This window comes from Myotis lucifugus, unplaced genomic scaffold (genome assembly GCF_000147115.1).
Source record: "Myotis lucifugus unplaced genomic scaffold, Myoluc2.0 scaffold_352, whole genome shotgun sequence".
Lineage (NCBI taxonomy): Eukaryota > Metazoa > Chordata > Mammalia > Chiroptera > Vespertilionidae > Myotis > Myotis lucifugus.
The window spans coordinates 196,351-213,344 of record NW_005871400.1 but is presented as its reverse complement, the minus strand read 5'-3'; the positions used below and the strand labels follow the sequence as shown (position 1 = coordinate 213,344).

The window sequence follows — 16,994 nt, the reverse complement described above, 5'->3', positions numbered from 1 at the left end:
CCCTCCCCTCCCTCCCTGCCCTTCGCTACCCTCCCCTCCCCTCTCCTCTCCTCTCCTTTCCTCTCCTTTCCTTTCCAGCGCTTTCTATAGGTTCTTAAACAAGATGCTTAGATCACTGATTACCTATCTTCATTTTTAATAATAGTCATTGAAAGCTATAAATTTCCCTTACAGCTCAGATTTAGCTGTATATCAGCAATTTTTAAGTTGTTTTTCACTATTATTCAGTTTGAAATATTTTCTAATTCCTTTGTAATATAGTCTTTGAGCTATTGATTAATTATAAGTTTGTTGTTTAATTACGCAAATACTGGAGTTTTGCTAGATAACATATTGTTACTGAGTCTTAATTTTCCATCTACTATTATTTTAAAAATTTACTTGTACTATTTCATTGCTTTTAAGTTTGAGACTTGTTTTTTGACAACATATGGTCTACTTCCAAATATTTGCTTTTTCCTAGATGTACTGCATTTACTGAATCTATAATTCAATTCCACTTTGATAAGAGACTACTCTCTGTAACTTTAAGTATCTAGTCAATCAGTGCACTTGAAAACAATGTGTATTGTGCCATTATCAGGTATAGTGTTTTATAAACATTACTTAGGTTAAGGTGGTTGAGAGTGCTGTTGAGTCTCATTTTAGATCCAAAAACACAAATGGGTTAAAGTGAAAAGATGGAAAAAGATATTCCATGCAAGTGGTAACCAAGAGAGCTAGGGTAGCTATACTAATAACAGATAAAATATACTTAAATCAAAACTGTTACAGGAGATAAAGAATGGTATTATATGTTGAAAAGAGGGTCAATTTATCATGAAGGTATAATAATTATAACATGAGTGCATCAACATCACAGCTCCAAAATACAAGAATTAAAAATTACAGGATTAGCCTGGCCAGTGCTGCTCAGTGGTTGAATGTTGATCAATGAACCAAGTGGTTCTATTCCTGGTCAGGGTATATGCCTGGGTTGCAGGCTCAATCCCCAATAGGGGGCATGCAGTTTCTCTCATCAATGTTTCTGTCACTCTATCCCTCTCGCTTCCCCTCTTTCTAATATCAATAAAACTTATTTTTTTTTAAATTACAGAATTAAGGGAGAAATAGTTCTACAATAATAGCTGGACACTTCACTACACCACTTTCAATAATGGATAGAACAACTGGACAGAAGATTAATTTAAAAATAGAGGACTTCGCCCGGCTGGCATGGTTCAGTGGTTGAGCGTCAATCTATGAATCAGGAGGTCCCGGTTCAATTCCTGGTCAGGGCACATGCCCAGGTTGAGGGCTTAATCTTCAGTGGGGGGCATGCAAGAGGCAGCCAATCAAGGATTCTCTCTCATCATTGATGTTTCTATCACTTCCTTTCTCTCTAAAATCAATAAAAATGTATATTTTTTAAAATATAGGACTTGAACAATAAATCAATTGAACCTACTGACATATACTGAACACATTACCCAATAACAGCAGACTACAGATTTTTTTTAAGTGTGCACAGAATATTTCCCACATGCCCCCAGGATAGACAATATGTTAGGCCACAAAATAAGTTTTACTACATTTAAGAAGACAAATCATAAACAGTATCTTTTCTAAAGACAATATATTAAAACTAGAAACCAATAACAAAAGGAAAACAAAAATTCAAATATTTGGTAGCAACACAATCTTAAATAACCAATGAGTCAAAAAATCAGAATGGAAAGTAGAAAATACCTTGAAACAAATGAAAACAAAAACACAACACAACAAACTTACAGGAGGCAGTGAAAGTAGGGCTCAGAGGGAAATTTACAGACATAAATGCTTACACTAACAAAGAAGGAAGGTCTCAAATCAGGAACCTCAGTTCACACCTTAGAGAACTGAAAAAGAAAACTAAAGCCAAAGCTAGAAGAAGGAAGAAAGTAATAAAGCTCAAAGTAGATAAATAAAATAGATAATAAACAATAGAGAAAATCAATAAATACAAATACCAGAATTGACAAAATTTTAGCCAAATAACTAAAATGACAAAAACACCCTCAAATTATTAAAATAAAAAATGAAATTGGGGATGTTACTTCTAATGTTGCAAAAATAAAAAGGATCTTAGAGCACACTATGAATGGCTGTATGCCAAGTAATTGGGTAATTTAGATGAAATGGATAAATTCCCAGAGACACACAACCTGCCAGACTGAATTATGAAGAAACAGAAAATCTGAACAGATTAATAATTAGTAAGGAGATCAAATCACTAATCAAAACCTTCCAACCAAGAACATCCCTGGACCAGAAGGCTTACCTGGTGAATGCTACCCAATATTTCAAGAATAATAAACAACAGTTCTTCTCAAACTCTTCCAAAAATCTGAGGAAGAGAGAACACATCCTAATTCATTCCATGAGACCAGTATTACTGTGATACCAAAGTCAGACAGATACACAGGCAAAGAAACTACAGAACAATATGTCTTATGAATATTGATGCAAATTCCCTCAACAAAATAATAGCAAACCGAATTTGGCCGCATAGTAAAAGGATTGTGCAGCATGATCAAGTAGAATTTATTCATGGAATGTAAGAGGTTTCAACATACAAAATTAATTAACATAATGCACCACATTCAGAAAATTAGGGAAAAACACATTATCATCTCAATTGATGCAGAAATTGAAAAAAACTGATAAAACACTCAAGAAACTGGGAATAGATGGAATCCTCCTCAACATAAAAAACGATAGCTAACATTCTCTTTCACCTACGATCAGGAAAAAGGCAAGGATGCCAGCTTCCAATGCTTCTATTCAACCTAGTTTTTAAAGTTGTAGTCAGAGCAATTAGGAAAGAAAAGGTATCCAAATTGTGAAAGAATTAGTAAAAATATTGGTAGATGGTATGATCTTGTATGGAGCAAACCATAAAGATTCCACATACAAAAAAGTCAGAATTAATAAATGATTCATCAAAGTAAAAGGATAAAAAGTCAACAAGCAAAAATCAGATGAACACTGTACAGTATCAGTGAGCAATCTGAAATGGAAATTAGGGAAACAATTTCATCTACAATAGCATACAAAATAATAAAATACTTAGAAATTAACCAGTGAGATGAAACACTTGTACAAATAAAAAGTAAAAAATTGGTCAACTTGCCGAAACCGGTTTGGCTCAGTGGATAGAGCATCGGCCTGCGGACTGAAAGGTCCCAGGTTCGATTCCGGTCAAGGGCATGTACCTGGGTTGCGGGCACATCCCCAGTGGGAGGTGTGCAGGAGGCAGCTGATCGATGTTTCTCTCTCATCGATGTTTCTAACTCTCTATCTCTCTCCCTTCCTCTCTGTAAAAAATCAATAAAATATATTAAAAAAAAAAAAAAAAATTGGTCAACTTTGCAGGCCAACACATTCAGCAAACCTTTGAAAATTAGAAAACACTGACAATGCCAAATGTTGGTAAAGATACAGAAAAATCTAAACTTTCAAATATTGCTAATGGAAGTACAAATTGGTAGAGCTTTATTGGTAAACTTTGATGTTATTTACTAAAGCTAAATATGCATAACCTAACATTCAGGAAAAAAAGAACTATATAAATAAAATGTTCATAGATGCATTACTAATAATACCCAAACTCCAAACATTAAAGGAAAATAGTGATAGTCATACTATGGAATGTTAAAACTCATAGAATTCAACAAATATAAATGAACTACAGCTACATGTGTAGCAAAATGAATCACAGAGACACAAAATAGTACACGATTACATTTATATCAAGTTCAAAAACAGATCAAATTAACCAATAATAAATGTTTTGAGGGTACACAAGCAGACTTCTATTGTTGGCAGTGTTTTATTTCTTAGCAGGGTCGTGATAAAGTGGTCATGGTTTCTTTATGATAAATCCATTCAACTATTCTACTATAGCTTGAATGTTTGCGTTCCCTCAACATCCTATGTTGAAAATCAAATCTCCAATGTGATGGCACTTTAATGGGGCCTCTGAGAGGTAATGAGGTGATACTGCTTTTACAACGGAGGCCTGGGAGTTGTTCTTGCTTCTTCCACTTTGTGGCTACACAATGAGAAGGTGCTAATTATGAAACATGAAGTAGGTTCTCACCAGACATCAATATGTTGGCGCCTTGATCTTAGATTTTTTTAGCCTCCAGAACTATAAGAAATAAATTTCTGTTATTAATAAGCTACCTAGTTTGTGGTATTTTTGTTACATCAGCCTGAATAGATTGACATGTACATGTAGTTTAGACACTCTTTCTGGGTGTATGCATGTTATACTTCAATGAGAAATTTTAAAATAAAAAAGAATCAGTATTTTAAGCCACATGGTTGATGTCTGTGTATCATGTTCTGAGGACCCAAAGGAAAAAGTGTTAATTTATCATTGATAATTACAAAGATTTATCAAAAAACTCATAAATCAGAAATTGGTAAACTTTTATCTAAATTCACCTAGACACAATTTCACAAACCAAATTAGTTATTTATTTGTATTTCACCTTATTCCAGGTATATTTTAGAGCATTTGGCATTTAAATTCTATCTGCAATATTCTTGTGAAGTTGTCTTCTAGAAAGAAAACTAAACACCAAACCAAGAACTCCAATAAATACAAAGTTTTAAGAAATTGCCTGGAGATATAAGTGCTCACTTTTTGTCTGTTACTGAATCATAACCACCCACCAATACTAAGTGAGTAGAAATGATCCAACCTTCCACAAAAGTTTTCCCAAAAGTTTATTTTCTTCATTAGATTCCACATATAGTACTTGTCTTTCTCTGACTGGTTTATTTCACTTAGCATAACAAACAAAATAGAAACTGACTCAGATACAGAGAACAGACTGACAGCTGTTGGGGGGGAGGGGTACTAGGCAAAAAAGGTGAAGGGATTAAGAAAAAAAATACCTCATAGACACAGACAACAGTATGGTGATTATCAAAGGGAAAGGAGGTAGAAGAGGAAAATGAGGGGATAAATGATGATGGGAGGAGACTTGACTTGGGGTGATAAACACACAGTACAACATAGAGATGATGTATTATAGAACTGTACACCCCAAACCTATATAATTTTATTAACCAATGTCACCCCAATAAATTCAATAAAAAAATTTTAACCATTTGCCTGAAAGACCCCACATTTTCCACAAAGCTCTATGTCACAAGAAAGTGGAGTTACCTTCAATCGGTTTTCCTTTTCCCACACAACAGACTGAATGATGGTAAGATAATTCACAATGAAGACAAATAAGATTACTAAAGGGGCGAAATCACTAAATAGGATATAGAAGAAATCATTATCATATCTTGGGTATGGAAATCTCTGAACAAATACATGAACATTTGTGAACAACTGTTGTGCGGTCTTGTGGTTATGATATTTCATGATGGCCTTATCCAAGGCATGCTGCATAAGCAGGAACCCTTCAGAGATGTACCCTAAATAAGAAAACAAGGGTTACTAAGTACAACACAACAATAAATAGCTAAGCTGAACAAAGAAAAAGGCAATAAAACTATGTCAAAGATAAACAACAAAGTTAATGCTGTGATGAGGTCTTTGCCAGTCTAAATTTTACAAAGCCCTGTTTAGTAGGCACTAAATTTCACTTTGGAAAAATGAAAAAAGTTCTGGAGATGTATGGAGGTGATGGTTGCACAATAATGTCAATGTACTTAATGCCACAGATCTGTATACTTAAAGGTGGTTTAAATTTTATTATGTATACTTTACCACAATAAAAAAGAGTTTTAAAAAAATTTACACACAGCTATCATGGTGCCCCCATACAGATACATAATACTTTTTTTTTAAAAGATCCTAATTCCCAGCTTCCCATAAGCAAAATATTGCGAGTAATTATAGTACTGTTTTCTTCAATTTCAATCAACTGAATGAGCACTGGATAAATTACTTGATAGGGAAAGACTTTGATTCTGTACCTTGACATTTGAATGAAAGTCAAGCTGAGTGAGTTATATGAACTGATGTCCACTAAGGCAATGCTACTCAGTGAGCCTTAGATCTGTCACAGTATGCAAATACTCTCTTACCAGTAGACGAATTTACTATAGAAATTAAGAGCAAACACATAAAAACTTTTATAGAAATTTGGCATTTCCATGACATCTAAAAACTGGTCTTTCTATTAATCTATGTAAGTCCTTTGTAGGCTTTAAATATAAATCGTGTATCATATTTTCTCCCCTGTGAATGAGGCCTTTTAATTTTTAATAGTCTTTTAAATGATCATAAGTACTTAATTTTAATGAAGTTCAATTTATCATTTTTTCTTTTATAGTAAACTAGAGGCCCAGCGCATGAATTCAAGAACGGGTGGGGGGAGAGGACTCCTGGCGAAAGTTAAAGTCAAGGCTCTGGGAAGGATAATTGGCCAGAACTCTGAGCCCTGAGGATCAGAGGGAACCCACACAGCACTGGCTTGGGCCACATCCCATGGGACGGGTGCAGTGGAAAGAAGGTACGCAGAACTGCTGGTTGGCTGGGAATTCTAGATCTGGGTCCACAATCAGGAAAGGCTAAGGAGTGCCGGCAGGAGAAGAGCGCAGAGAAGCTTAGTTCAGTGATGGCGAACCTTTTGAGCTCAGTGTGTCAGCATTTTGAAAAATCCTAACTTAACTCTGGTGCCATATCACATATAGAAATTTTTTGATATTTGCAACCATAGTAAAACAAAGACTTATATTTTTGATATTTACTTTATATATGTAAATGCCATTTAACAAAGAAAATCAACCAAAAAAATGAGTTCGCATGTCACCTCTGACACGCGTGTCATAGGTTCGCCATCACTGGCCTAGTTCATAGGACTTTCGGATACAGACACTTACCTGTGGCTGGAGTGAGGGAGAAGGTTCAGAATTGTGGAATCTGGGGAGAGAGGGGGATCCAGGAGAAGTGGCAGCGAGTTTGGTGCTGAGTCATGCCTGAGCCTGGGATCTGGGTAGCCATTTTGCCCTGAAGAGATAGCCCCTCCCTCCAGTACCCAGGCAACTAATACAACCACACCCAGATTCCATCTTGAATGGTAAAAGGATTAAAAACAAAAACAAAAGAAAAAACAACTAACAACTAAATAGTCCCTAAGAGCACAAAGGTGCTGGACTAAAGAGGGACTCTCAGTCCCAGCAATCAGAACCTGAGAAACACTACAGTACAGAAGACTGGGATCTTAAGCCAGCCAAAGGAACACTTCACTTTTTCATTTTTATTTTTTTAAATTACTTTATCTCTTTTTTTTCTTTGTTTTTCCTGTTTTTGTTTGTTGCTTTATTTTCTATTTCTTTTCACATTATTTTTCCATCCCTCTATTTTATTTTATTTGTATTTGCTATTTTTATACCATTTTTGAAATCAAATTTTTTGTAAATTTATTATTATTTTTTTGCGTTCTCTTTCCTCTTATCCACCCATCCCCTTTCTACTTCTTCCATACTGAACTGAGATCTTCCCCATATTCATCCAACTCTTAACCTTATATTCTATATATCAGCTCAGCATCTACAGATTCTGCCCCCACCCTCTTTGCTGGGGGTTTGGTGTTTGTATTTTTTTAATTTTTTAATTTTTTTATCATTATTACTATTATTATTTTTGTTGTTTTGATTGTTTACCTATTGGTTCTGTGGTGTTTTCCCCCATATATATATTATTTATTCTCTGAAAGAATTTTATTGTGTTTTTATTCATGCCTTGGCTGTACATTGTACTTCTTTGCTTATCCATATTATTTGCTTTGTGTTGTATTAAGTTGTTTTTCTTCTTGATTTGAAACAGGGCTTTGTGTATTAGAAATATTATTCCTTTTATTATTCTTTGAATTACAAATATTTCTCTCAGTTCATCTTTTAGCTTTGCTTTTGAAGTTTGCAACTTACAGAAATGTCCAGGCAAACTCACCAATACTTCTCTTTATAGACCCTAACCTTCTGTCATGCTTAAAAGGGTCTTTCTTTTTTTGTGTTAATTAAATCTTTATTGTTCAGATTATTACATTGGTTCCTCTTTTTTCCCACCATAACTCCCCTCCACCCAGTTCCCACCCCACCCTCCACCCTCACTCCGCACCCATTGTCCTCATCCATAGGTGCACGATTATTGTCCAATCTCTTCCCGCATCCCCCACACCCCTTTTCCCCCCAAGAATAGTCAGTCCATTCCCTTTCTATGTCCCTGATTCTATTATAATCACCAGTTCATACTGTTCATCAGATTATTTATTCACTTGATTTTTAGATTCACTTGTTGATAGATGTATATTTGTTGTTCATAATTTGTATCTTTACCTTTTTCTTCTTCCTCCTCTTCTTAAAGGATGCCTTTCAGCATTTCATATAATACTGGTTTGGTGGTGATGAACTCCTTTAGCTTTTCCTTATCTGTGAAGCTCTTTATCTGACCTTCACTTCTGAATGATAGCTTTGCTGGATAAAGTAATCTTGGTTGTAGGTTCTTGCTGTTCATCACTTTGAATATTTCTTGCCACTCCCTTCTGGCCTGCAAAGTTTCTGTTGAGAAATCAGCTGACAGTCGTATGGGTACTCCTTTGTAGGTAACTGACTTTCTTTCTCTTGCTGCTTTTAGGATACTCTCTTTGTCTTTTGCTCTTGGCATTTTAATTATGATGTGTCTTGGTGTGGTCCTCTTTGGATTCCTTTTGTTTGGGGTTCTATGCGCTTCCTGGACTTGGAAGTCTATTTCTTTCACCAGGTAGGGGAAGTTTTCTGTCATTATTTCTTCAAATAGGTTTTCAATATCTTGCTCTCTCTCTTCTTCTGGCACCCCTATAATTCGGATGTTGGTACGCTTGAAGCTGTCCCAGAGGCTCCTTACACTATCTTCGTATTTTTGGATTCTTTTTTCATTTTGCTTTTCTGGTTGGGTGTTTTTTGCTTCTTCGTATTTCAAATCTTTGACTTGATTCTTGCGATCCTCTGGTCTGCTGTTGGGAGTCTGTATAATATTCTTTATTTCAGTCAGTGTATGCTTAATTTCTAGTTGGTTCTTTATCACAACATCGAGGGTCTCACTAGATTTCTTGAGGATCTCACTATATTTATCGGCGGTCTCACCAGTCTTTTCGAGGGTCTTACTAAATTTATTGGCGGCTTCTAGACAGTTCTTTAAAGACCTTAAAAGTGTGGTTTTGAACTCTATATCCAGCAGTTTGCTTTCTTACATTTCTGTCGTTTGTGTCCTGTTTCTTTGTCTCGGCATTTTTTATGCTTCCCTGTGTTGATAAAGTGGTTTTCTATGCTGAGTGTCCTCTAGGGCCCAGTGGTTCAGCCTCCCCAATTACCTGAGGAGGACACTCTTGGTGTACCCCCTTGTGGGCTTTGTGCACAGTCTTGCTGTAGTTAAGCCTTGATTGTTGTAGTTATCACTGGGAGGAATTGACCTCCAGGCCAATTGGCTGTGAGAATCAGCTGTGTCTGCAGTGGGAGAACTTCTGTGCTGGAGACACCCCTCTGGGGCAAAACTTGCTTCAATGGGGCTTTGGTGCTCACTGAGTCTGCCCCCTGAGTGTGTCCTTTATGTTTCCAGGGAGCTGCAAACTGGATGGTCCCACTCTGACCTCTGGGCTTCCTGGCTCCTGGATCTCCAGGGAGGTGCTAATCTAGCCTTTGCCTGAGGCTATCCAGCAAAAGCCTCCCTGCAGGGCTTGGGCGGGGTGGGTCCCACAGGATCAACAGGGCGGGGCTAGCAGTTATGGCTGCTCTCAGTCTTGCCCTCAGAGGTTCTGCTTCTTAGTGTCCTGGTAATCGCTGCAAGGCCCTCGGAGAGAAAGCTGCCCTCGAGTACCGACAGATGCCAGACAGTCACGCTTCTCCCGTATGAGTCTGGGTCCCTAGAGACTCACCCGGAATTGGAGCTCAGAGCCTGAGACTCCCTCCCGATTGAAAACGACAACCGCGCCCTCAGCCGCCAGCCCGCTCCACATGCACCTCCGCACCTTAGTATTTTACTTCCGTACTGCCCCTCCTCTGAGTCTTGGTATGCTTTTCTCTTTCCTTCTAGTTGTAGAATTTCCACTCAGCCAGCCTTCCTGTGTTTCTGGATGATGTCCGTTCCGTCTTTTAGTTGTATTTTTTAAGTGGTTGTTCGAGGCAGCAAACTCCAGTGTTTACCTATGCTGCCATCTTGGTTTCTCCTCAGAAGCCTAGCCTTTTTAGGGGAGAGCTGCTGTAACTGGGAGCCAGGCCTTACCCCAACCCAGGGTGCCCTCAGATGTCACCTGGGACTCTACAGACACCCCTCCAGGGACCTGCTACCTTGGCTGTGGTCCCAGAGTCAACGAGTCTCCAGCCACCCTGGGCACAGGCTCCTGTGAGTTCTGAAGCATGCTCCCCTCTGACTGGACCAACGCCTTAGCCCAGGGAACTGCAACCACACAAGCAGCAGACACGTGAGTGGCCTACTCCTGTCCAAAAAGCAGCAGCCCCGTGAGCAGCCTGCCCCAGTCCTAAGAGCAGAAGCCTCACGTGGCCTGCCCCTGTCCAAGGAGCAGCAGCTGTCAGCTGTGTGAGCAGCCTTCTCCCTCGTCCGAGGAGCAGAAACCACATGAGCAGCCTGCCCACGATTGAGGAGCGGCAGCCCCACACAGCCAGCCCCCATCCGAGGAGCAGCAGCTGCGCAGCCCACATCCTCCTCCTGTCTGAGGAGCAGTAGGTAGGCGAGAAACCTGCCCCCATCCAAGGAGCAGCAGCTGCACGAGCAGCCTGCCCCCATACGAGGAGCAGCAGCGGTGTGAGCAGCCAATACCCATAAGAGGAAAAGCATTGCAATGAGCAGCCTGCTCCCATTCAAGGAGCAGTAGCCGCCCGAGCAGTCTGCCCCAGTCCGAGGAGCAGCAGCCACACGAGCAGACCGCCTATGTCTGAGCAGCAGCAGCCCTGTGCAGTCCACACTGGTCCAAGGAGCAGCAGACACACACACCTGCACCTGCCTGACGAGCAGCAGCTGGATGAGTGGCCTGCCCCCATCCGAGGAGCAGCAGACATACGTGCAGCTCACCCCCACCCGAACAGAAGCAGCCATGCAAGCAGCCCATCCCCTGTCCGAGGAGCAGCAGCCACACAAGCAGACAGCCCCTGTACGAGGAGAAGCAGCTGCACTCTAGCCCAAGGAGGAGCAGACGCCCAAGCAGCTCACCCCTACCCAAGGAGCAGCAGCCACACAAGCAGACAGACCGACCCATCTGAGGAGCAGCAGCCCTGCACCACCCACACTGGTCCAAGGAGCAGCAGCCACACACAGTCTGCACCTGTCCGACAAGCAGCAGCTGGGTGAGCATCCCACCCCCATCTAAGGAACAGCAGCCGCATGTGCAGCTCACTCCCGCCCAAAGAGCAGCAGCCACACAAGCAGCCCGTCCCCCATCTGAGGAGCAGCAGCTGCATGAGCAGCCCATACCCGTACGAGAAGCAGTAGCCCTGTAAACAACTTGCCCATTTCCAAAGAGCGGGGCCTCACGAGAAACCTGGCCATCTGAGGAACAGCAGCAGCGTGCAGCCAGCCCAGATCCAAGAAGCAGCAGTCATGTGAGCAGTCCATGCCCATCCAAGGAGCAGAAGCCACGGGAACAGCCTGCTCCTGTCCAAGGAGCAGCAGCCACGCTCACCCCACCCCCACCTGAAGAGCAGCAGCCCCGTGATCAGCCCACCCCTGTCCAAGGAACAGCAGCTGTGCGAGCAGCCTCACCGACCAGCCAGAGGAGACACCACTGCTGTGAATAGCACCAACCAGAGGAGCCGCTGCCAACTGAGGAGCAGCCACTACCGTGACCACTTGAGGAGCAACTGCAGCCCCAGGAACCACTGCCACCCAAGGAGCAGCCCCTGCATGACACGACATCTGCATCAGTCGGCAAGACCAAAAATGGATAGACAAAGAAACCCCCAAAGAAAAGAAAAGGAGGATTCGCCAGAAAAGCAGCTAAGTGAAACAGAGGAGCAATATGTCAGAAAAAAGAATTCAGAATAAGGATCCTAGAATGCATAAACCGGGTGGATGAAAAAATAAACAACTTATGGAAGAATCAAGAAGAAATGGATGAACAAATCAATAACTTATGTAAGAATCAAGAAGAAATAAAGAGTGATGCAGCTGCAATAAAAAAACACCATGGAAAGTTTCAACAGTAGACTAGGAGAAGCGGAGGACCAAATTAGCAAATTAGAAAACAGGGAAGCAAAACACACCCCAACTGTACTGCAAATGGAGAAAAAAATTAAAAGACAGGAGGAGAGCCTAAGGGAGCTATGGGACAACATGAAACGAAGCAACATATGAATAATAGGGGTGCCAGAATAACAGAAAGAGGAACAAGGGTTAGAAAACCTATTTGAAGAAATAATGTCAGAAAACTTCCCTGAGGTGGGGAAGAAAAAAGTCACACAAGCACAGAGAGTCCCAAACAAGATGAACCTGAAAAGACCCACACCAAGACACATCATAATTACCATGGCAAATGTTCAGGACAAAGAGAGAATCTTAAAGGCTGCAAGAGAGAGATGCAGGGTTACATACAAGGGATCTCCCATTAGATTATCAAATGATTTCTCAACAGAAACACATCAGGCCAGAAAAGAATAGACAGAAATTTATAAAGTGATGCAAAGCAAGGAACTGAATCCAAGAATACTCTATCCAGCAAGGCTATCATTCAAAATTGAAGGGGAAATAAGAAGCTTCACAGACAAAAACGGCTAAGGGAGTTTATCACCACCAAGCCAACAAGGCAAGAAATGCTAAAGGGACTGGTGTAAAAGGAAGAAATAAACAGCTAAGAAAGAAAACAGGCACAAAAAATAGAAATGGCTACAAACAAGAGCCTTTCAATAATAACTTTAAATGTAAATGGACTAAATGCTCCAATCAAAAGACACTGAGTGGCTGAATGGATAAAAAAAAAATGACTCATATATTTGCTTTCTACAAGAGACCCACCTCATTAGAAGGGACTCACACAGACTGAAAGTGAAGGGATGGAAAAATATCTTTCCAGCAAATGGAAATGAAAAAAAAAATCTGGGGTAGCAATACTTATATTGGACAAAATAGACCTCAAAGTGAAGGCCATAACAAGAGATAAGAAAGGCCACTTCATAATACTAAAGGGATCGATACAACAAGAGGATATAACCCTGATAAACATATATGCACCCAATGCAAAAAAACCCAAATACATAAAAAAACTCCTGAAAGATATCAAGGGAGAGATCGACAACAATACAATCATAGTAGGGGACTTTAATACACCACTGACATCACTGGATAAATCCTCTAGACAAAAAGTCAGCAAAGGAACAGCAATCCTAAGTGACTCACTAGATCATATGGACTTAATTGACATCTTCAGAACATTTCACCCCAAAGCCACAAAATATACATTCTTCTCAAGTGCACATGGGACATTTTCAAAAATAGACCACATATTGGGTCACAAGCAAAGTCTCCCCAAATTCAAGAAGATTAAAATCATACCAAGCATCTTCTCAGAACACAATGGCATAATGTTAGAAATAAACTACAAGAAAACAACCCAAAACACTCAAACACTTGGAAGCTGAATAGCATGTCATTAAATATTGATTGGGTTACCAATGAGATAAAAGTTGAAATTAAAAACATCCTGGAAACTGCCAAAACCGGTTTGGCTCAGTGGATGGAGCCGTCGGCCTGCGGACTGAAAGGTCCCGGGTTCGATTCCGGTCAAGGGCATGTACGTTGGTTGCGGGGCACACCCCCAGTGGGGGGTGTGCAGGAGGCAGCTGGTCGATGTTTCTCTCTCATCGATGTTTCTAACTCTCTATCCCTCTCCCTTCCTCTCTGTAAAAAATCAATAAAATATATTTATAAAAAAAAAAAAAAACATCCTGGAAACTAATGACAATAAAATCACAACAATCCAAAACCTATGGGACACAATGAAAGCAGTCCTGAGAGGGAAGTTTATAGCTCTACAGGCCTACCTCGAAAAAAAAAAAAAAAAGAAAAAATGGTAGCAAATCATTTAACTCTACATCTCAAAGAATTAGAAAGAGAGCAACAACAAAAGCCCAGAGTGAGCTAATAAAGATTAGAGCAGAAATAAATGACATAGAGACCAAAACAAAAACAAAAAAAACAATACATAAAATCAATGAAACCAAGAGCTGGTTCTTTGAAAGGATAAACAAGATGGATGGACCTCTAGCCAGGCTCACCAAGAAACAAAGAGAGAGGACCCAAATAAACAAAATCAGAAATGATAGAGGCGAAATAACAATAGACCCCACAGAAATACAAATGATTGTTAAAAATTACTATGAACAACTCTACTCCAACAAACTAGACAACCTGGAGGTAATGGACATATTCCTAGAAAAATACAAGATTCCAAAACTCAATCAGGAAGAATCTAAAAATCTCAATAGGCCAATAACTGTGGAAGAAATTGAAGCAGTCATCAAAAAGCTTCCAGCAAACAAAAGTCCAGGACCAGACGGCTTCACAGGGGAGTTTTACCAAACATTAAAGGAAGAACTAAAACATATCCTCCTTAGACTACTACAAAAAATTCAAGAGGAAGGCACACTTTCAAGCTCATTCTATGAAGCCAGCATCACCCTAATACCAAAACCAGATAAAGACAACACAATGAAAGAGAACTACAGGCCAATATCCCTCATGAACATAGATGCCAAAATCCTCAACAAAATCTTAGCAAATCTGATCCAGCAGTACATCAGAAAGATCATACACCATGACTAAGTAGGATTTATCTTAGGGATGCAACGATGGTACAATATCCGCAAATCAATAAATGTGATACATCACATAAACAAATCAAGAGAAAAAAACCACATAGTCATATCAATTGATGCAGAAAAAGCATTTCACAAAATCCAACACCCATTTTTGATAAAAACTCTCAGCAAGGTGGGAATAGAAGGATCATACCTCAACATAATAAAAGCCATATATGACAAATCCACAGCCAACATCATACTCAATGGACATAAACTAAAACCATTTCCCCTAAGAACAGGAACAAGACAGGGATGCCCACTCTCACCACTCCTATTCGACATAGTACTGGAAGTATTAGCCATTGCAATTAGACAAGAAGAAGAAATAAAAGGCATCCACATTGGAAAAGAAGAAGTAAAACTGTCCTTATTCACAGATGACATGATATTATACATAGAAAACCCTAAAGACTCCATCAAAAAACTATTAGACTTAATAAATGAATTCGGCAATGTAGCAGGATACAAAATTAACGCCAAGAAATCTATGGCATTTCTATACACCAATAGTGAACTTACCGAAAGAGTTTAAAAAAGCAGTCCCATTTACCATCGCACCAAAAAAATTAAGATACCTAGGAATAAACTTAACTAAAGAGGTAAAAGACCTCTACTCAGAAAAGTACAGGACGTTGAAAAAAGAGACAGAGAAAGTCATAAACAGATGGAAGAACATACCATAGAATCAACATCATTAAAATGTCCATACTGCCGAAACCGGTTTGGCTCAGTGGATAGAGCGTTGGCCTGCGGGCTGAAAGGTCCCAGGTTCGATTCCGGTCAAGGACATGTACCTTGGTTGCGGGCACATCCCCAGTAGGAGATGTGCAGGAGGCAGCTGATCAATGTTTCTCTCTCATCGATGTTTCTAACTCTCTATATCTCTCCCTTCCTCTCTGTAAAAAATCAATAAAATATATTTAAAAAAATGTCCATACTACCCAAAGCAATCTATAAATTCAATGCACTCCCCATTAAAATACCAACGGCATATTTCACAGACCTAGAACGAACTCTCCAAAAATTGATCTGGAATAAAAAAAGACCCTGAATAGCTGCAGCAATCCTGAGAAAGAAGAATAAGAGAACAAAGTCGGCGTTAGTTATAGCCATCACAGAACCTAGTACACTGCATCTGTGCATACAACTGCCTCGTTCATGTGCCTGCTTCACCCTACTGAATTACTAACATCTTGAGGACATAGCTCTGTCTTATCCTGCTTCAACTTTAGTACCTGGCCTGGTGCCAGGGACCTGAGAGGGTTTGCTGAGTGAGTGAATGAGTGAGTGAATGAGTGAATGAATGAGCAAGTAAGTGAATGAGCAAGCAGCTACCAGCGGGGATAGTTCAAACTCTGCTCTGGGCTGCCTGACGCAAACCCCAAGAAGTTCCCATCCTGCTTCCAGCGGCCCCACTCCCCTCTGCTGGCTGCATAGTTCATGCAGGGCAAAGGCGTCCCAGGTGTGCATTTTGGCAGATCAGTGCATTAGCACCTGCCAGCCTCCGATCCCCACGGGAGGGCCGTTTGTGGGCGTGGCCAGTGGCAGATTGGTGCATTAGCACCTGTCAGCCAGGGATGCCCCCGGGATGGCTGTTTGTGGGCGTGGCCACTGGCAGATCAGTGCATGAGCACCTGTCAGCCGGGGATCCCCCCAGGAGGGCTGTTTGTGGGGTGGCCAGTGGCAGATCAGTGCCGGGGATCCCGTCAGGAGGGCTGTTTGTGGGCGTGGCCGGTGGCAGATTGCTGCGGTCCCGCCGCCGGCCCTGGGTCTGTTCCCATACGGGCCGCCTGCTGCCCGGGTTGCAAATAGCAGGCCCGGATGGCAGCGAGGCAGGCGGGATGGCGCTGTCCCGCCCTGCCTGCAGTATGCAAATTAGCCGCCATCTTTGTTGGCGGTTAACCACCATCTTGGTTGGCAGTTAATTTGCATATCGCCCTGATTAGCCAATGGAAAGTGTGTCGGAGGTATGGTTAATTACCATGTTTGTCTATTATTAGATAGGATACTAATAATAGAGGAATATGCAAATTGTCCAGGATGCCATCACAGTAACAGTAATGACTGAACAGTAGGCTGCGTGGGGCAACCAGGCTGGCAGGGGGGTTAGTGAAAGACGACCAAACAACTGAACAGCAGGCTGCATGGGGCAGACAGGC

The 16,994-nt window shown here is 40.7% G+C and overlaps 1 protein-coding gene across 1 annotated transcript in view; it reads right to left on the bottom strand.

Annotated features, from left to right (window-relative positions):
• Nucleotides 1–16,994, bottom strand: part of LOC102423522 (ATP-binding cassette sub-family A member 3-like) — a 254,535-nt gene that overhangs the window by 190,335 nt on the left and 47,206 nt on the right. Inside the window, exon 7 of the mRNA XM_023764831.1 lies at nt 5,201–5,460. Coding sequence (XP_023620599.1) covers nt 5,201–5,460 — 260 coding nt within the window. The remainder of the gene's footprint in view (nt 1–5,200; nt 5,461–16,994) is intronic.